The following is a 15,566-nucleotide window of genomic DNA, read 5'->3' on the forward strand; positions in this document are numbered from 1 at the left end:
TACAACGGCGGCCAGCATTATGGTGGGTGGAAACCGGGCAGAGCCCGGGGGATACCCACGACCATCCGCAGGTTGCTGCAAGACCCCAATTAAAGAGAAGGAAGCAATAAAAAACACATAGCAATTCAATGCCAAAAAACTGCCAACAGAATTTACACCTGAAAAAGACTGAATTCTAGTCAGGGCTCTACACTATTCTGTTAGCAGGTTATCTTAACATTGGTTCCTCTGTTATTAGATTCAGATGGAGACCCTGGGGTTTGACATTAGCTGCGTCAGTACTTTGAACAGGTGAGCTAAAATCCCTATGGGAGTTGTCCACATACCTTCATGTATAACCATAGAGGATAAGGTCTCCAGAGTGTCCTGATTGTAGCCTCCTTCTGGCCTGAAAGTACCAATCATGTAACGGTCAACACAGGTTGTCATGAAGTCAACACAGCTTGTCATGAAGTCAGCACAGCTCGTCATGAAGCCAACACAGCTCGTCATGAAGTCAGCGCAGCTCGTCATGAAGTCAGCGCAGCTCGTCATGAAGTCAATGCAGCTCGTCATGAAGTCAGCGCAGCTCGTCATGAAGTCAACACAGCTCGTCACGAAGTCAGCACAGCTTGTCATAAAGTCAGCACAGCTCGTCATGAAGTCAACACAGCTCGTCATGAAGTAAACACAGCTCGCCATGAAGTCAACACAGCTCATCATGAAGTACAGTTTCACACAAGCATACGACAGACAACTTTTGCTTAAATGTTTGAATCCTTAAAAAAAAAAGACAACACTGGACCACACGTATATATGTATGGATAAAAAGTCACATTTAAACATCACTTTTCATATTTGTGATGTAGGGTAACCAAGATACCACAGTTTAAAGTAAGCAAAATCCAGTTGTCTTAATAGTGAAGAGCTTAGGGTGCGGATGACAGGGCCTCACATTTCCAGTTTCTCTAAAATGGCGCATCCCGAGGCCTCGTAAAAACCATAGATTAAAAAGTGACAGAGTTACCAAGCACGTAAAAAAATGTCCACACCCATTTAGGTCTGTACGGACCCCTCTTATGAAATAACTTCAGGTTATATTTTTTAGTTGTCTTCTCATTTAAAGTAAAAGAAAGCTAAAATATGAAGCAAGGTTCATCATACAGACATACAGACGTCTGTATGATGGACTTTACTTCATATTTTAGCCTTCTTCTAATTTAAAGTTCTGCTGTAACAATTTAAATTTCATGGAAGCTAATGTACAAGGCTATCGTTTAAAAATTCTTTGTTGGGTGTAACCTGACCAGATTAGAAACAATATGGTTGGTGAGTTGGGAATTCTGTACTTTTTTTAATATTATTTCATTTCTTTATTTCATGATGGCTAATGGAAAAGATGAGGATTTTAAAGAAATTAAAATGGTGCGAATCAGCCGCAATAAAAATTCATGAAAACATCATTGAAAACTGCTGACTACTTCTACTACCAACTATCTTCAGTTACAATTATATGTCTTTTAGTTATTTGATTGGCATATTACGCCCTACGCAAGAATATTTCCCTCTTATGACAAGGCCAGCATGAAATTGGGAGGAAACCGAGCAGGGCCCAGGGGAAACCCACGTCCATCCACTAGGTTGCTGGTAAAAAAATGTTACAATTATACATATATAATTTTAACAGATTGTTATGCTAATTTTATTAGCGAAACTGGCCTATTGGGAATCTGACTTTGGATTTTGTTTCACCAGTTGACAGGCTGAACTGTGATTGGATACTTCATGTATTATACAGAATGGCATGCTGTATTAGTGGAAGCAAATCAACCTTCCATGAGTGTAATAGCCTTGACTGCATATTGCCATCAAGACCCTGCAAACAATGTGAGCGGGGAGTCTAAATATGGATCGACAAAGCCAGTATGAGCTCGATGTGAACTAGTGACTGGTAAAGCAGGATTCGTAATAATATTAACTTCCCCCATTACTCACAGAGGTCTTGCTGGTTCTGACGCCAATAACGTCCCGTCTTTTGTGACAGTGCTCTCTTCTTCTTCCTCTTCACCATCTTCATCGTCCGCATCATTCGTCTGTGCTCCCTCTGCGGCAAGGTCGTTTAGCTGAGCTGCTAACACATCCAGTTCCTACAAAAATCAAGCCCAGTGTGAAACACAGAGCAGGATCCTCAAATATAACATGTCCTATAGGTGGTAGGCAGTTAAGACTACACAAAAGAGCAAAGCCAACAAAATCTAGAAAATTCCTACTTCTATAGATCTCGTAGAAAGGCAATGACTCGACCAAAATCGGCTGCTACAACAGGCTTTTGCTTATCTGAACCCCAAAACTTAATCTGATCTTTCAGAGAAGAAATGATAAGTACTCACCACAAATAAACACTTTTCAAACAATACAGCTTTCATCACGTAGTCTTCTTCCAAGTAAAACTAGCCGAAGTCATCTTGTCACTTGTAAAATTACCTTTCACTCTTTTTTTTTTTTATTATTTATTTACCTACTTACTTGACCTGAGTTTCATGCCGTTCTCAAGAGTAGATCATTTAAATGACAGTGGTTGGATTTTCATGTTCAATAATTACAATTTGCTTGGTGCTGCAGTAAATCTATGTTTTGGCCTAAGCCCTACAGACTCACCTCTGGTTTTCTTCTTTCCATTCCCCGAAGGAGCCCCTGGTTCTTGGCCTCCCCATGGGCTCCTTCTGCTCCATGGTGGTTCTTGGGTGTTGGTAACACTGTGTCACAGAGAATGCAAGTTATTACTTCTCAGAATACCAGTAAAAGCATTCCACACTGGTACATTTTCACCATTTAATGACGTAAACATCCAATTTGACAGCAAAGTCAGAATTTAACATTAATGTAATTCTCCCAATGTTTTTTTTTTATATACATGTACAGTATAATGTATTTCAATTTAAGTTTGGCTTGTAAAAATGCACTCTCGGAAGCACATAAATTCCTTAAATGCTAATTTTGGTGCCATCACTTAAGTTGATAAAACTTGACAACATAACTCCCTAGTTGCCCTATAAGGTGCATGAATCATTCAGAATCTAACTGTGTCACCTGTGTTAAATGCTTAGCTTTAGCTGACATAGGGTATATCTTATTTTCGGTGGTTCACTGACTTTCCGACATGTTTCCCACCTATCAATCTTGATTGTAGAGGAAACTGTTTAGGGTTTGCAGCACCTGGATCCATTGACACCTTCTGATGTTGTTGTTGCTGTGGTGGTGGGGCTTGCTGCTGGTGACTAGAATGGGGTCGTTGTTGTTGCTGCTGGTGGTGGGAGGACTGTGGGCGTGACTTGTGTTTTTGATGATGAGGCGAAGCCTGCTTTTGATTACCATGGCGACGACGTCCCTCCCCTTCCTGGATACGTTGGAAATTTCGCTTGAGGGTGGACTCTCCAGGTATTTGCAGTATTGAACTGAATTCAGAATGAAACATTATACGATAAAATATGCAATCTTGGCCCTCTATTAAAGACAAATAGTAGTTCCTCAGCCTTAACATCTAAATCTAACAATTTTGTTGCCTTGCTTGCAAAGAGTTACTTTAGTCAAGAAAAGCTTTACAGTGCATGGACGGGGCAAGTGGACATGTGCACCATAAATGGGATGCCTCATACAAAATAGGGCCATGTAACCTATTGGTGCTTCACAACATTATTTAAGACACGGAAACAGTTGTTTTCCAGGAGCCGATATGTCTGCCATTCCATCTTTAAACTTTCTGAGATTGTCAGAAAAAAAACAATTTTATAAGTCTCCAATAAATGACAAACAAAAGTATGTATACGAGATATTTACCCACTGTTTACAGTACATCAGAAGTCAAAAGTGAATGTGTTACATCCTGTTCTATTAAAATAAGATCATTTTCTGGCAATTCTGAGTTATTTCCCTTACCTGGGCTCTCCTGCCAAGGCCGAATCATCCTCTTCTTCATTTTCACTTCCTTCGTAAATCTCATAATCTGTTTCGTGATCATCAGCTACAAATGAAATTAAACTTTACAAGCAACACTGAAAAAAACAAAACAAACAAAAAACAAAACAAAAAAGCAGAAGCTGCAACCTGTTTATTTAAAAAACATTGAGTGCCCTACACGTACAATCATGTGGCCAGAAATGACCACGTCCACGATCTGCATAATCAAGAGAGAGAAAAAAGGAAATCAGGAGTTAAAAGTTTTTACATTTTGGGAAATCACATCCACAACTAATACAAGCATCCTTAATCAAATTTAGAAAACTTCAACAGTGAATTAATGTGATTTGTCCCATTTTGACTGGACTACATGCTCACGTTTCTTGTTCTTCTTGTGCCGGTCAATATGATCCTTGAGCTGTATGCGGACTTGTCTCTCTGTTGGTTGGTCCCTGATAAACTGGTGCTTCAGCAGCTGTTCTGTGTTCGGTCTGGACGTGTAGTCCTTGATGAGACAGGCTTCAACAAAACTGTGGAATTTTGGAGACCTGAAGCAGACAAAGCAGCAAAATCTTCAGGTCAAAATGCACTGAGAGTTTTTTTGTTTTCTGAGAAAAAAATAAAAAAAAAGCAAAATATCAAGAACGCACGAACTAGTAAATTTCATCAAATTACCAGAAATGCAAACCTACTTGTGTCATGGGACCGAAATGTTGCATACTGTGGAGTGTTACCATGGTTACATAAGAAGAACTTCTGTTTAATAGTATGCAAGAACGCATGAAAAGATGAAAGGTCTGAGTGCTTTGTGAATGCATCGGGTGTAAAAGACTTAAGAGGTATGCAATCCTGTTACTGTACTGGCGAGAAGTGAGAAAATTTTACATTTTAAACATCCAAAGGTAAATGTCCATGCCCATATACACTGTATGCTTAACAGTAAATGAATTTTAGTCAAACATGCCTTATCTCCAAGATATTTTCTTCTGCGAGATTTGCGCTTCATCAGTTTTATTTGTGAAATTTCCACAATTAAATGTAGATTGATCTTTTCACATTAAATTTTACGGATAAATTATATGATCCTGAAGAGAAAAAATTATAATTGCCTGATGTTTGAACTCACATGTAACACATCTTTATCCCATGACTTAATTTTTGTGCTGGGCAGTTTTATTTGACAACTAAACAATATCAAGCAGAACCCAGCTGCAGAATAGAAATAGGAAAATCTTCAAAAAAGCTTGAATTATTGGTAGCGGTCTAGCTTTCAAGAAATTAGTTACAAAAATGTTAGTATTTATAAATGCAGGACATGTAATTTGTCAGACACAACAGCTGCTCCTTAATAAAAATCTCCATTCTTTGAACGTATTACAGTATTTATTTATTTATCTGATTGGTGTTTCACGGCCAACATTGTGGTGGGAGGAAACCGCCCGAACATATCGTAGTCAGTAAAGTTACCCATTTTGAATGAACAAAATTCAGTGGGCCTTGACTGACTGCATCAGAACATGAAGAAAAGAATCCATGTGTGCATGTACATCTTTTTATATTTAACCAGCGAATCACCACCTAGGAAAGTCACCCGAAGAAAACACAGCCTAACACACAGCTTTCTCAGTATCTGACACTTAATTTTATGTCACAGACTTGGACGAGTATCCTTAACTATCCTAAAAAGTTTACTGTTCATGATATTTCGTATGTAGATATTCTTGTAAGAACTGAAAAACAACAACAACACCACCCATCTACTGGTGCATGGATTAGTTCAAACACCAAACACCATGAACGCTTTCGCAGGCACCACATGTTTCATTACCAGGAGGAGATAGCAAAGATGGCATGGCAAAGAAAAGTCATTACTTCGCAGATGTGATTTATTTGCAGTCTAACCTTGCTTTCAACACCATTCTGGTAACATCACTAGGCATCTCCTTGCAAGAGACTGCCAATGACTTGCATGTTTGCAGTAACACTTTCAACACTATTCTGGTCATATTGTTAGGCACCTTTATATCCCAATGTTAATAGTGCTGCCTCACTGGAATGCTATGCCGAAGACACCACACAAAATTGTGAACTTTCAAGAGTGTAGGTCTGCGGTAGAGTACATGAAGTTAATCAACCAACAAAACTGTCAAATCTGTGCAGCAAACACACATGCAGGAGTCAATCATGAACTGCCACAACACACATTAAAGACAAAACCTTTATCATAAATGCAATTTTTGCCGAACAACAAATATATCACAGCTTCGCTTGTGCAGTAAATCCAGAGTGTACACTAAGCCCATGATGCCACATTTTCGCTGTTGCAAGGTGAGTTAAACTTCATGCAAGTTGACCCGAAAACCAATATGATAACCAGAACTTGGCCCACTGGACTAGCACCTGGGTATGTTAACCTTTAAACCGCCCTTAATCCAACCCCATCTAATGATGACTAATTACAGACAGCTCCACCTTAAATTATTTCCATCGTATATCTTACTTGGTAATCTACACATATAAACAGCTTCATCTTCAGTCTTAGAATTCCCCCATCAACAACTACTTCACGCACGGAAAGACATTTAAACACAAACACACAGTTATGGTGTCAATTTCTTTGCCTCTAAGGAAAGGAGTTATAAATATTAACAATGACTGCTCTTTAAAAATGCTCTTTTGTGTGGAGGTTCACTTGCCCAAATGCTTTGTTTTAGTGCAGAGGCTCCTAACCAATGAGGTTGCGGATCTGAATCCTCTCTTTCTGACATGTCTGCTTCCTTTATCAACAGGTTTCACACCAGAATAATTTTTTTTTGCCAGCATTCCAGTATCATTATACTTGCTAAAAGGTTTCATCTTTGCTCCTGTTTTCTACCAGCTTAAACTGCTAAGGCACTACAAAATGACATTAATCCATTGTCAAATCTTACATTATTTTATCCCTGTCAGGATTTTCACCATATATGTCATTCAAAGTTCAACAAAGCAGAATGGACATTACAAACAAGAGAGAGATAGAAAGACTTTTGTTACTCTGAAAGCTTGAGGCATAAAGTGTAACAACATCTACTGTATACTACAGCTGTGTAAAAGTGTAACAACATCTACTGTATACTACAGCTAAATACTGTGTTGAAGAAATTCAGCTCAGCTGTTTCGTCAAAGGACTTGAGAGAAAAAGAGCAAATAGCATTAAAGTACAGGGTTTTAGAATGGCACAAAGCTCATTAAAGAGTTTAGTTTTGCACACATATTAGCCTGTATCTTTAAAGAGTTACAGAGCTACATGTACCACAATACTTGTACTTCCAGAGTTTACAGATTTCACATTTTTGATGTCAACACGAAGACAAAATATAAATACAAAACAAACAAGTAAGAAATCTATCTATTTGATGCAGGTCAAGAAAAAAAATGCTTTCTGAGCTAACATGGGTACCGATTAAATGCACATATTTGTGAAATTGGACAAATGACGACAATGCAAACAGCAACAACAATCAACTTGTTTCTAAAATCTAAATTTATGAGGAAAAGGAAACTTAATTAATGGAAGCAAACAGCAAGAGTGTTTAAGAACAGATGTAGTGCGTTACATATTTCAAATGGAAAGCCTATTTGCATATCAAAACATTATTAACTTGCAGGCATTTTTTTTCTTTTTACTAAAAATTTCCTTCTTGGTTTAATTTTTATGGTTTTTACAAACAGAAAAGCATGCAGAACGGAACATATCCCGAAGACCAATGCCACTTTACAAACCTATTAAGTTCTTTATGAAACCTGAAAGAAATGCAAGGGTAATCGATATTCACTGGGAAATATCTGCAGCCACATGCAAGCAAATAGCGACACTCTCTCTTGTAACTCTTTCACTCAAAACTGAAGAAGAATTTATAAACAGAACATCTGAATGAATTCAGAGACATTCAAGGAAAAATTTACATTCGCCCACAGCTGCAACTTTTGCACATCTCATACACATTTTATTTTCAACAAGCGATTCAGGATTAAAGTAATATTGAAATTTCAAACTGATGAGTTACAAATTACAGTGTCCCTAAATGTTTTTCACTGAACACATTCCAAGATGCAGAACAGGTAAGGACAGAGAGAGCAGAATAAGTGGTGAAATAAAAATAAATGCGTCCACAAAGATCATCTATAGTACCACATCTAATAAAAATTACACACTGTACAACATTTTCTAACTGTGCAATAAAGTTAAGAAATGTGCTACGTGTAATATTCTGTCTAACTTAAAAGTGAGCCGAAAATAACCAACAATTAGCTACAGTGCTACAAAGCTACCAAATGTGCTAGGAAAATTACACACAAATGCTACCTTATGTGTGACAGTCACCAAGCCAAGTACACTACAACTGTGTCAAAACAATACTAAAAATGCTACACAGTTATTAACTGTCTTGCTATTCTATACCAGTGTTTCCATTTCAATAAGTAAACACTGAAAATTTCTCTAAACACAAAAAACACATAGACATAAGACGAGATATGCAGCTAATTTTAGACGAGAAAGAACTAATCATGAAAGTCTCCAGTACGGCTGTGCCAATACACAGGGGAACAGAGCAAAATAAATCCCAGTAAACAATGACCCCCCCAAAAAGGGAAATGTTTATCAAAATAAAATAAAAAATTTCTACTTTCACATCAAAAGAACAATAGCAAGTCTGGTTTTCTGTATGCTGTCTTTAAACAGGGTTTTTCGAGCTACGATGTTACGACAGCAGAGTCACGTCCCTTTGTGGCATGCCATCAATGTATCATATGGTGAATCCATGAAATTTCGACAAGATTGGTATATAAAACCACTTGCAATTATCTAAAAAAAATTAAGATAATCATCATATTTATGTTATCCGGTGCATATCAGTGTTTCTAAGGAAGTATGAAAATTCTGGTAGTAGTTTTGCTACATGAATGTAACTGGCTCTACCCAGCAGAAAAACTGCCAAATGCAAATGCACAAAAAGCACATTACCATGTTGTTGGAACTTCACAGCTCGAAAATCGCATACTAAGAGGGAACAACGCCCATTCTTCACGGCCCTTGCTAAGCTGACCTAAGATACATGTCTAGTGTAAGACATGAGAAAATCACTGCTTGGATCTTGCTAACAATTTTGACACACATCTTGTACAAGAGTTACTCCCCTTGGTACAAGAATCCACCTTAATACTCACCATTTGGAAGATTTAAGCCGGGGTGGGGGATTCCGTGGTATAAGAAACAAGGCTCTCATTGGGTGCATATCACAGAGCGCTGGAGAAAAAAAATACAGACATTTTATTACGTTTTTGTCTACTCTGACCCATTTCTGTTACTTTTCATTAAATTACACGTAAATGTAGCATAAACTGTTTTCTTGGTGTTTAATAATGAAGGAAAGGAATCATCTTTCTAAAACTCCACCCAAATACACTTATTCCAGTATCCACACGGCAATATGGCCAAGTGCAGATCTGTGCATAAGTGAGAAAAATTCCAGAGGATAAAACATCTTAACCACTTGACAAGTGACAACTCCTACTTACGAGGTTTTCCCTCCGCCATTTCTATTGCAGTTATACCTAACGACCATAAGTCACTCTGAAACACAAAGAAGATGAACGGGTAAATGAGATTCAACAGTAAGGGTATCTTGGCAAACTCTTGTAATTTCTACAACCTAGTTGTCTTCAAACATAAAAAAACCTAAACATTTCTGACAAAAAAAAAAAAAAAAAAAATCTGGTTTCCAGTGAGATTAAGACACCAGTCCGGCTGGACTGCTCCTTCAGGGGCTATAAACCAGGTATGTATTATTTAAGCTATAAAACAGGTATATTTTATTTAGCTATGAAACAGGTATAGGTGTATTTTATTTAGCTATAAAACAGGTATATTTTACTTAGCTATGAAACAGGTATATTTTATTTAGTTATGAAACAGGTATATTTTACGGTTTGCCACCTGAACAATGGTGGCCTGTTATCCCTGTTAGTTTACCCCCTCAAAGGTCAGAAGTCAATCGGCTTGGCTTAAATAATGCTTCAATCAAATTCGCTGCCTTTCTAATTTCTTAACTTTTAGTCATCAAGTAAAATATCACAGATACAGCTGATCACAAATTATTGTTACCAACTGATTAATTTTAATGGCTGGTTTAAACGAACTAATAGAGGACCTACTCTGTTGTCATATGTGGCATCTGGGTTTTCATCGCAGGCGATCACTTCTGGGGCCATCCTGAAAAAATCACACAAGGCAGAAACTTCTGATAAATCAAACATTACCAGGTGTTACATACATAAATGTACTTTACATACCTCACTCATTACTTACCTCCGCATTTATTCGCTCATCTGAGCAGTGCCCAGCATAGTTTACAGCTATTAGTTCATGCGAGAAGAAAAAGGCACCTCACAACACACCAACGTCTTTTAATCATACTTGAAATTTATGTGAAGATTTCGGTCGTACGTGAAATTTGTTCATTTACCTGATTTATTTGATTCATGCCGACCTCATGTATCTTTAACCTGTCCTACAGAGGTCAGGTTCAATGGCAGAAGAAAGCATTCAATCACATTTGGCCATGTACCTGACAAGCCTTCTGACATTTATTTATTTACTTATTTGATCGGTGTTTTACGCCGTACTCAAGAATATTTCACTTATACCATGGCGGCCAGCATTGTGGTGGGTGGAAACCGGGCATAGCCCGAGGGAAACCCACGACCATCCGCAGGTTGCTGGCAGACCTTCCCACATACGGCCCGAGAGGAAGCCAGTATGAGCTGGACTTGCCTTCTGACTTTTAACCACTGTGACCTAGACAGTGCTGGATTCGAATATATTCTTCAACCAGACCAATGCCTTCTGACTCCATAGAGGGGCCTCATGTGTGTAAAGGGATACAAGAAATGTTTACTTATTTATCTGATGGTTTTTTTATCTGATTGCTTTTTTTTGTTTTTTTTTAACGCCGCAACAAGCGACCAGCATTATGATGGGAGGGTGCCAGACAGATATCAACGGTAACCCACAATGATCTGCAGTTTGCTTTTTGACCTTCCCAGGTATGATCAGAGATGAAGCCAGAATGAGCTGGATGAACTCACAGGGACCGCATTGGTGAGAGGCTCTAAGCTCCTGGGTCACTGCGCTGCGCGAGCATGCTAAACACAAGGACACAGAGGCCCCATATATGAAATGTGTAGCTTTGGGTAACTCACCAATATGGAGTGCCTATAAATGTATTTCTTCTACCTATGGTCTTGTCTAATTGTGCACTAACGCCAAAATCCACTGCAAATAAAAATGAAAATCATTCAATAAATTTAAATTAATAAAACTTTTGTCACTGTTTAGATCAAGCAATAAATAACTTTTTTACAAGTGCATGGCAGTTTTACTAAAAACTGAATTTCATGTGTTCACCACATACCACATCAAATGGTGGATAAAGGAAATTTTTCAACAAGTGTTCATAACAGAAACTTTGTAATCAAACAGAAAAATCAACTACTGTACTCCACTGAAAGCTTGCTATGTAAAAGTAGACCTTTTAGAAGACCTTAAACTGATACTTTTGATGCCACCACTCCAGTTTTTCTGGTAAGAAACTGATCAAACGTCACAAAAAAAGTCTTACGCGGCCCAATAAGGTGGATGCGTCAATCAAAACAAAAAATTAGGGTGAATCCAGTTGACCTCTTTGTGTTTGTGAAAATAGAGCATGTCACTTGAATACATGTGTCACATCAGTGACATTCAACATACTCAGGGTCACCTTACTCTAGAATGTTTCCTAAATTAGTGTGTGATGTGGCCATGACTGGACTCTTAGTGTGATATGGTTGTGACTGGACTCTTAGTGTGATGTGGCCATGACTGGACTCTTAGTGTGATATGGTTGTGACTGGACTCTTAATGTGATATGGCTGTGACTAGACTCAGTGTGATATGGCCATGACTGGACTCTCAGTGTGATATGGCCATGACTGGACTCTTAGTGTGATATGGCTGTGACCGAACTCTTAGTGTGATATGGTTGTGACCTGGAATCTCAGTCTGATATGGCCATGACTGGACTCTTAGTGTGATATGGCTGTGACCGAACTCTTAGTGTGATATGGCTATGACTGGACTCTTATTGTGATAAGACTATGACTGGACTCTTAGTGTAATATCGCTTGGACCAAACTCTTAGTGTGATATGGCTATGACTGGGCTCTTAGTGTGATTTGGTTATGACTGGACTCTTAGTGTGATGTGGCCATGACTGGATTCTTAGTGTGATATGGCCATGACTGGACTATTAGTGTGATATGACTATGACTGGACCCTTAGTGTGATGTGACCATGACTGGACTCTTAGTGTGAGATGGCCATGACTGGGCTCTTAGCGTGATATGGCTGTGACCGAACTCTTAGTGTGATATGGCCATGACTGGACTCTTAGTGTGATATGGCCATGACTGGACTCTTAGTGTGATGTGACCATGACTGGACTCTTAGTGTGATATGGCTATGACTGAAGTCTTAGTGTGATATGGCCATGACTGGACACTTAGCGTGATATGGCCATGTCCGAACTCTTAGTGTGATATGGCCATGTCCGAACTCTTAGTGTGATATGGCCATGACTGGGCTCTTAGCGTGATATAGCCATGACTCTGCTCTTAGTATGATATAGTCATGTCCGAACTCTTAGTGTGATATGGCCATGACTGGGCTCTTAGCGTGATATAGCCATGGCTCTGCTCTTAGTATGATATAGCCATGTCTGAACTCTTAGTGTGATATGGCCATGATTGGGCTCTTAGTGTGATATGGCCATGTCCGAACTCTTAGTGTGATATGGCCATGACTGGACTCTTAGTGTGATATGGCCATGATCGAACTCTTAGTGTGATATGGCCATGTCCGAACTCTTAGTGCGAGATGGCCGTGACTGGGCTCTTAGTGTGATATAGTCATGATCGTCGTCATATGACTGAAAAATTGTTGAGTACGACGTTAAACCCCAAGCACTCACTCACTATAGCCATGACTCTGCTCTTAGTGTGATATGGCCATGACTGGGCTCTTAGTGTGATATGGTTGTGACTGGACTCTTAATGTGATATGGCTGTGACTAGACTTAGTGTGATATGGTCATGACTGGACTCTTAGTGTGATATGGCTATGACTGGACTCTTAGTGTGATGTGACCATGACTGGACTGTTAGTGTGATATGGCCATGACTGGACTCTTAGTGTGATATGGCCATGACTGGACTCTTAGTGTGATATGACTATGACTGGACTCTTAGTGTGATGTGACCATGACTGGACTGTTAGTGTGATATGGCTATGATCGAACTCAGTGTTATAGGGCTATGACTGGGCTTTTAATATGGAGTAAGTTTGGAAGTCCTTTGGAAGTCCTTACCTAGTTTGACCTCAGCATTGTCCGTCAGTAGCACGTTCTGACCTTTAATATCTCGGTGGATGACTTTGTTGGCATGCAAATGTGCCAAACCCTGCAACAACAGAAAACACAAACTGATAAACATCTAACAGGTTTTAGCATTAATGTAAATGTGAAACCACTTTTGTTTCATTGTCAAATACGAGGACGAAGCAGCCTTAAGGGCCCGTGAGTTGAGTCAAAAATTCAAACTCAGCTACAGTTAAAATATTTTGCTCTTGGAAGTCTAAAATTTATCCACTGGTTCTTTACCGCTGAACAATGTGCCAGTCACAATTTGATCTTTTCCTGTTCTGAGTTTGGCTTTTTTCAGCACTTGTAATTTTTGACTTAAGTCTAAAGTTGCTTGATAAATTGGTCTCATTACATTGTTTTAATGTGATTGCATATTAAATGTGATGACCAGTGATGTCTAATAACCCGCAGGCGATCACCTAATTCTTCAGTGCTAATGGATGAGTATGTTGCTGTTTTTTTAGGCATATACGACACTTGGAACCAAACCCTAACCAGGGTAAATTGACAAGAGGCTGTACTTTCCCAATAATACCAGTGACCATTTGCCAACAATCACATCGTCATCCATTCTGTGGTTTTACTCTCTGTAGGGTTACTTTTTGTGGGTAAGCCAGAAATCACAACTTAACAGGGGCTAAAACAAGACTGACATGACACAAGTAAATTTCTTATTCACTGTGATATGTTCGTTGTTATCATAAACACTGTTCTGCAAATAAATGTACACACTGCCACCAACCTACCCTTAATATTTCCCTACATATGTAAGCAATCCACTCCTCTTTGAGACAGTTCCCTTTGGTGGCTGAAAGATAAAATCGCATACATATAACAAACATGAGCACAGTTCAGAAAGGAGCACAGAAAATGTATGTTAATTTTTTCAAGGACTTAAATTCTCAATGCATGAAATACAAGAAGTGCAAATGAAAGTGCACTTTAAATTTATCTATTCTTACACCATTTATTTATTTATTTGATTGGCGTTTTACAATGTACTCGAGAATATTTCACGTAAATAACAATGGACCGCATTAGGGCAGGAGGAAAACGGGCAGATCTCAGGGGAACCCACGACCATCTGCAGGTTGCTGCCAGACCTTCTCATGTACAATTTTCAACAATTAGCTGTTTGGTTCTTTGTCTGATATTTCAAGCAAAGAGCTATACTTAACACAATCAATTCACAGACTTTATTCTGATACAATGGCCCTACACGGAAAAGTACAATGGAACCTGCTGCACACAGAACACTTGTGTGTGTTTGATCAGATGAAGAAACAAAAAGGACCAGCTATAGCTTGAGCTCATAAATGTGAAGAGTGGGCTTATCTTACCTTTGACCAGATCAGTAACTGAGCCTGCCCCACAGAACTCCATGACAAGCTGGTGGGAGAAGACAGAGCATTGGATAAGACACATGGGATGCTAAATCATACAAAGACTAACATCTACCGGTGTATAAACCAGTGTACAAACCGGTGTATAAAACACTCTTAAAACTGTTGGGTATGCTTCAAGGATTAAAAAGTTGGTACTAAACTGGACATAAAAACATGAACAATCTGCTTTTGGTGCTTGTGTACACAATAGAACTTTTACAAATGAAACAGGGATTGTAAAAAAGATTATTTAAATATTTCTCCAATACGACAATTGCCCGCATTTTAGTAGGCGGAAACCAAGCAGAGACGAGGAAACCCATGACCATCCAAAGGTTGCTGACACATCTTTCCACATATGACCAGAGAGGAAGCCCACATTAGCTCACAGTGATCACATTGATGATAGTCACCTGAGTAACTGTGCTATACTAGCACGCTAAACCAAGCATAAAATGTTTTAGCGACATAGTGTCAAAGCTTTCTCGCATGAACTCACGACTGATCACAGCTGCTTGTACCTACCCACAGCTGGTCATCTTTTCCTGGTGGACTTTTCTTGATAAAAGCGCCATAGTACGTTGCTATGTTACGATGGTGAGAATACTGAAACAGAGAGAGAGCACACCTGCACAATCAAAGTCACACGTGTCAAAGCCTAGTGAAACAAAAAGCCATTCTAATATAGACAAGAGAAATTAGTGTACTTCACCTAAAGTTTGGTAGGCCAAGAATTACACACACAGAA

The 15,566-nt window shown here is 38.9% G+C and overlaps 1 protein-coding gene across 4 annotated transcripts in view; it reads right to left on the bottom strand.

The window, feature by feature from the left end:
• Positions 1–15,566, bottom strand: part of LOC135479676 (misshapen-like kinase 1) — a 131,884-nt gene that overhangs the window by 80,053 nt on the left and 36,265 nt on the right. For 2 of the 4 annotated variants that reach the window (XM_064759579.1, XM_064759576.1), the window contains exons 5-19: positions 15,344–15,424; positions 14,774–14,822; positions 14,180–14,241; positions 13,380–13,470; positions 11,179–11,251; positions 10,132–10,189; positions 9,496–9,550; positions 9,145–9,223; positions 7,699–7,719; positions 4,315–4,484; positions 3,916–4,000; positions 3,151–3,434; positions 2,638–2,735; positions 1,975–2,126; positions 327–388 (exon numbers count right to left, since the gene is read on the bottom strand). In XM_064759579.1, coding sequence (XP_064615649.1) covers positions 327–388; positions 1,975–2,126; positions 2,638–2,735; positions 3,151–3,434; positions 3,916–4,000; positions 4,315–4,484; positions 7,699–7,719; positions 9,145–9,223; positions 9,496–9,550; positions 10,132–10,189; positions 11,179–11,251; positions 13,380–13,470; positions 14,180–14,241; positions 14,774–14,822; positions 15,344–15,424 — 1,420 coding nt within the window. The remainder of the gene's footprint in view (positions 1–326; positions 389–1,974; positions 2,127–2,637; positions 2,736–3,150; positions 3,435–3,915; positions 4,001–4,314; positions 4,485–7,698; positions 7,720–9,144; positions 9,224–9,495; positions 9,551–10,131; positions 10,190–11,178; positions 11,252–13,379; positions 13,471–14,179; positions 14,242–14,773; positions 14,823–15,343; positions 15,425–15,566) is intronic. The other 2 variants (XM_064759578.1, XM_064759577.1) reach the window with 2 other exon arrangements.

This window comes from Liolophura sinensis, chromosome 12, assembly GCF_032854445.1.
Source record: "Liolophura sinensis isolate JHLJ2023 chromosome 12, CUHK_Ljap_v2, whole genome shotgun sequence".
NCBI lineage: Eukaryota > Metazoa > Mollusca > Polyplacophora > Chitonida > Chitonidae > Liolophura > Liolophura sinensis.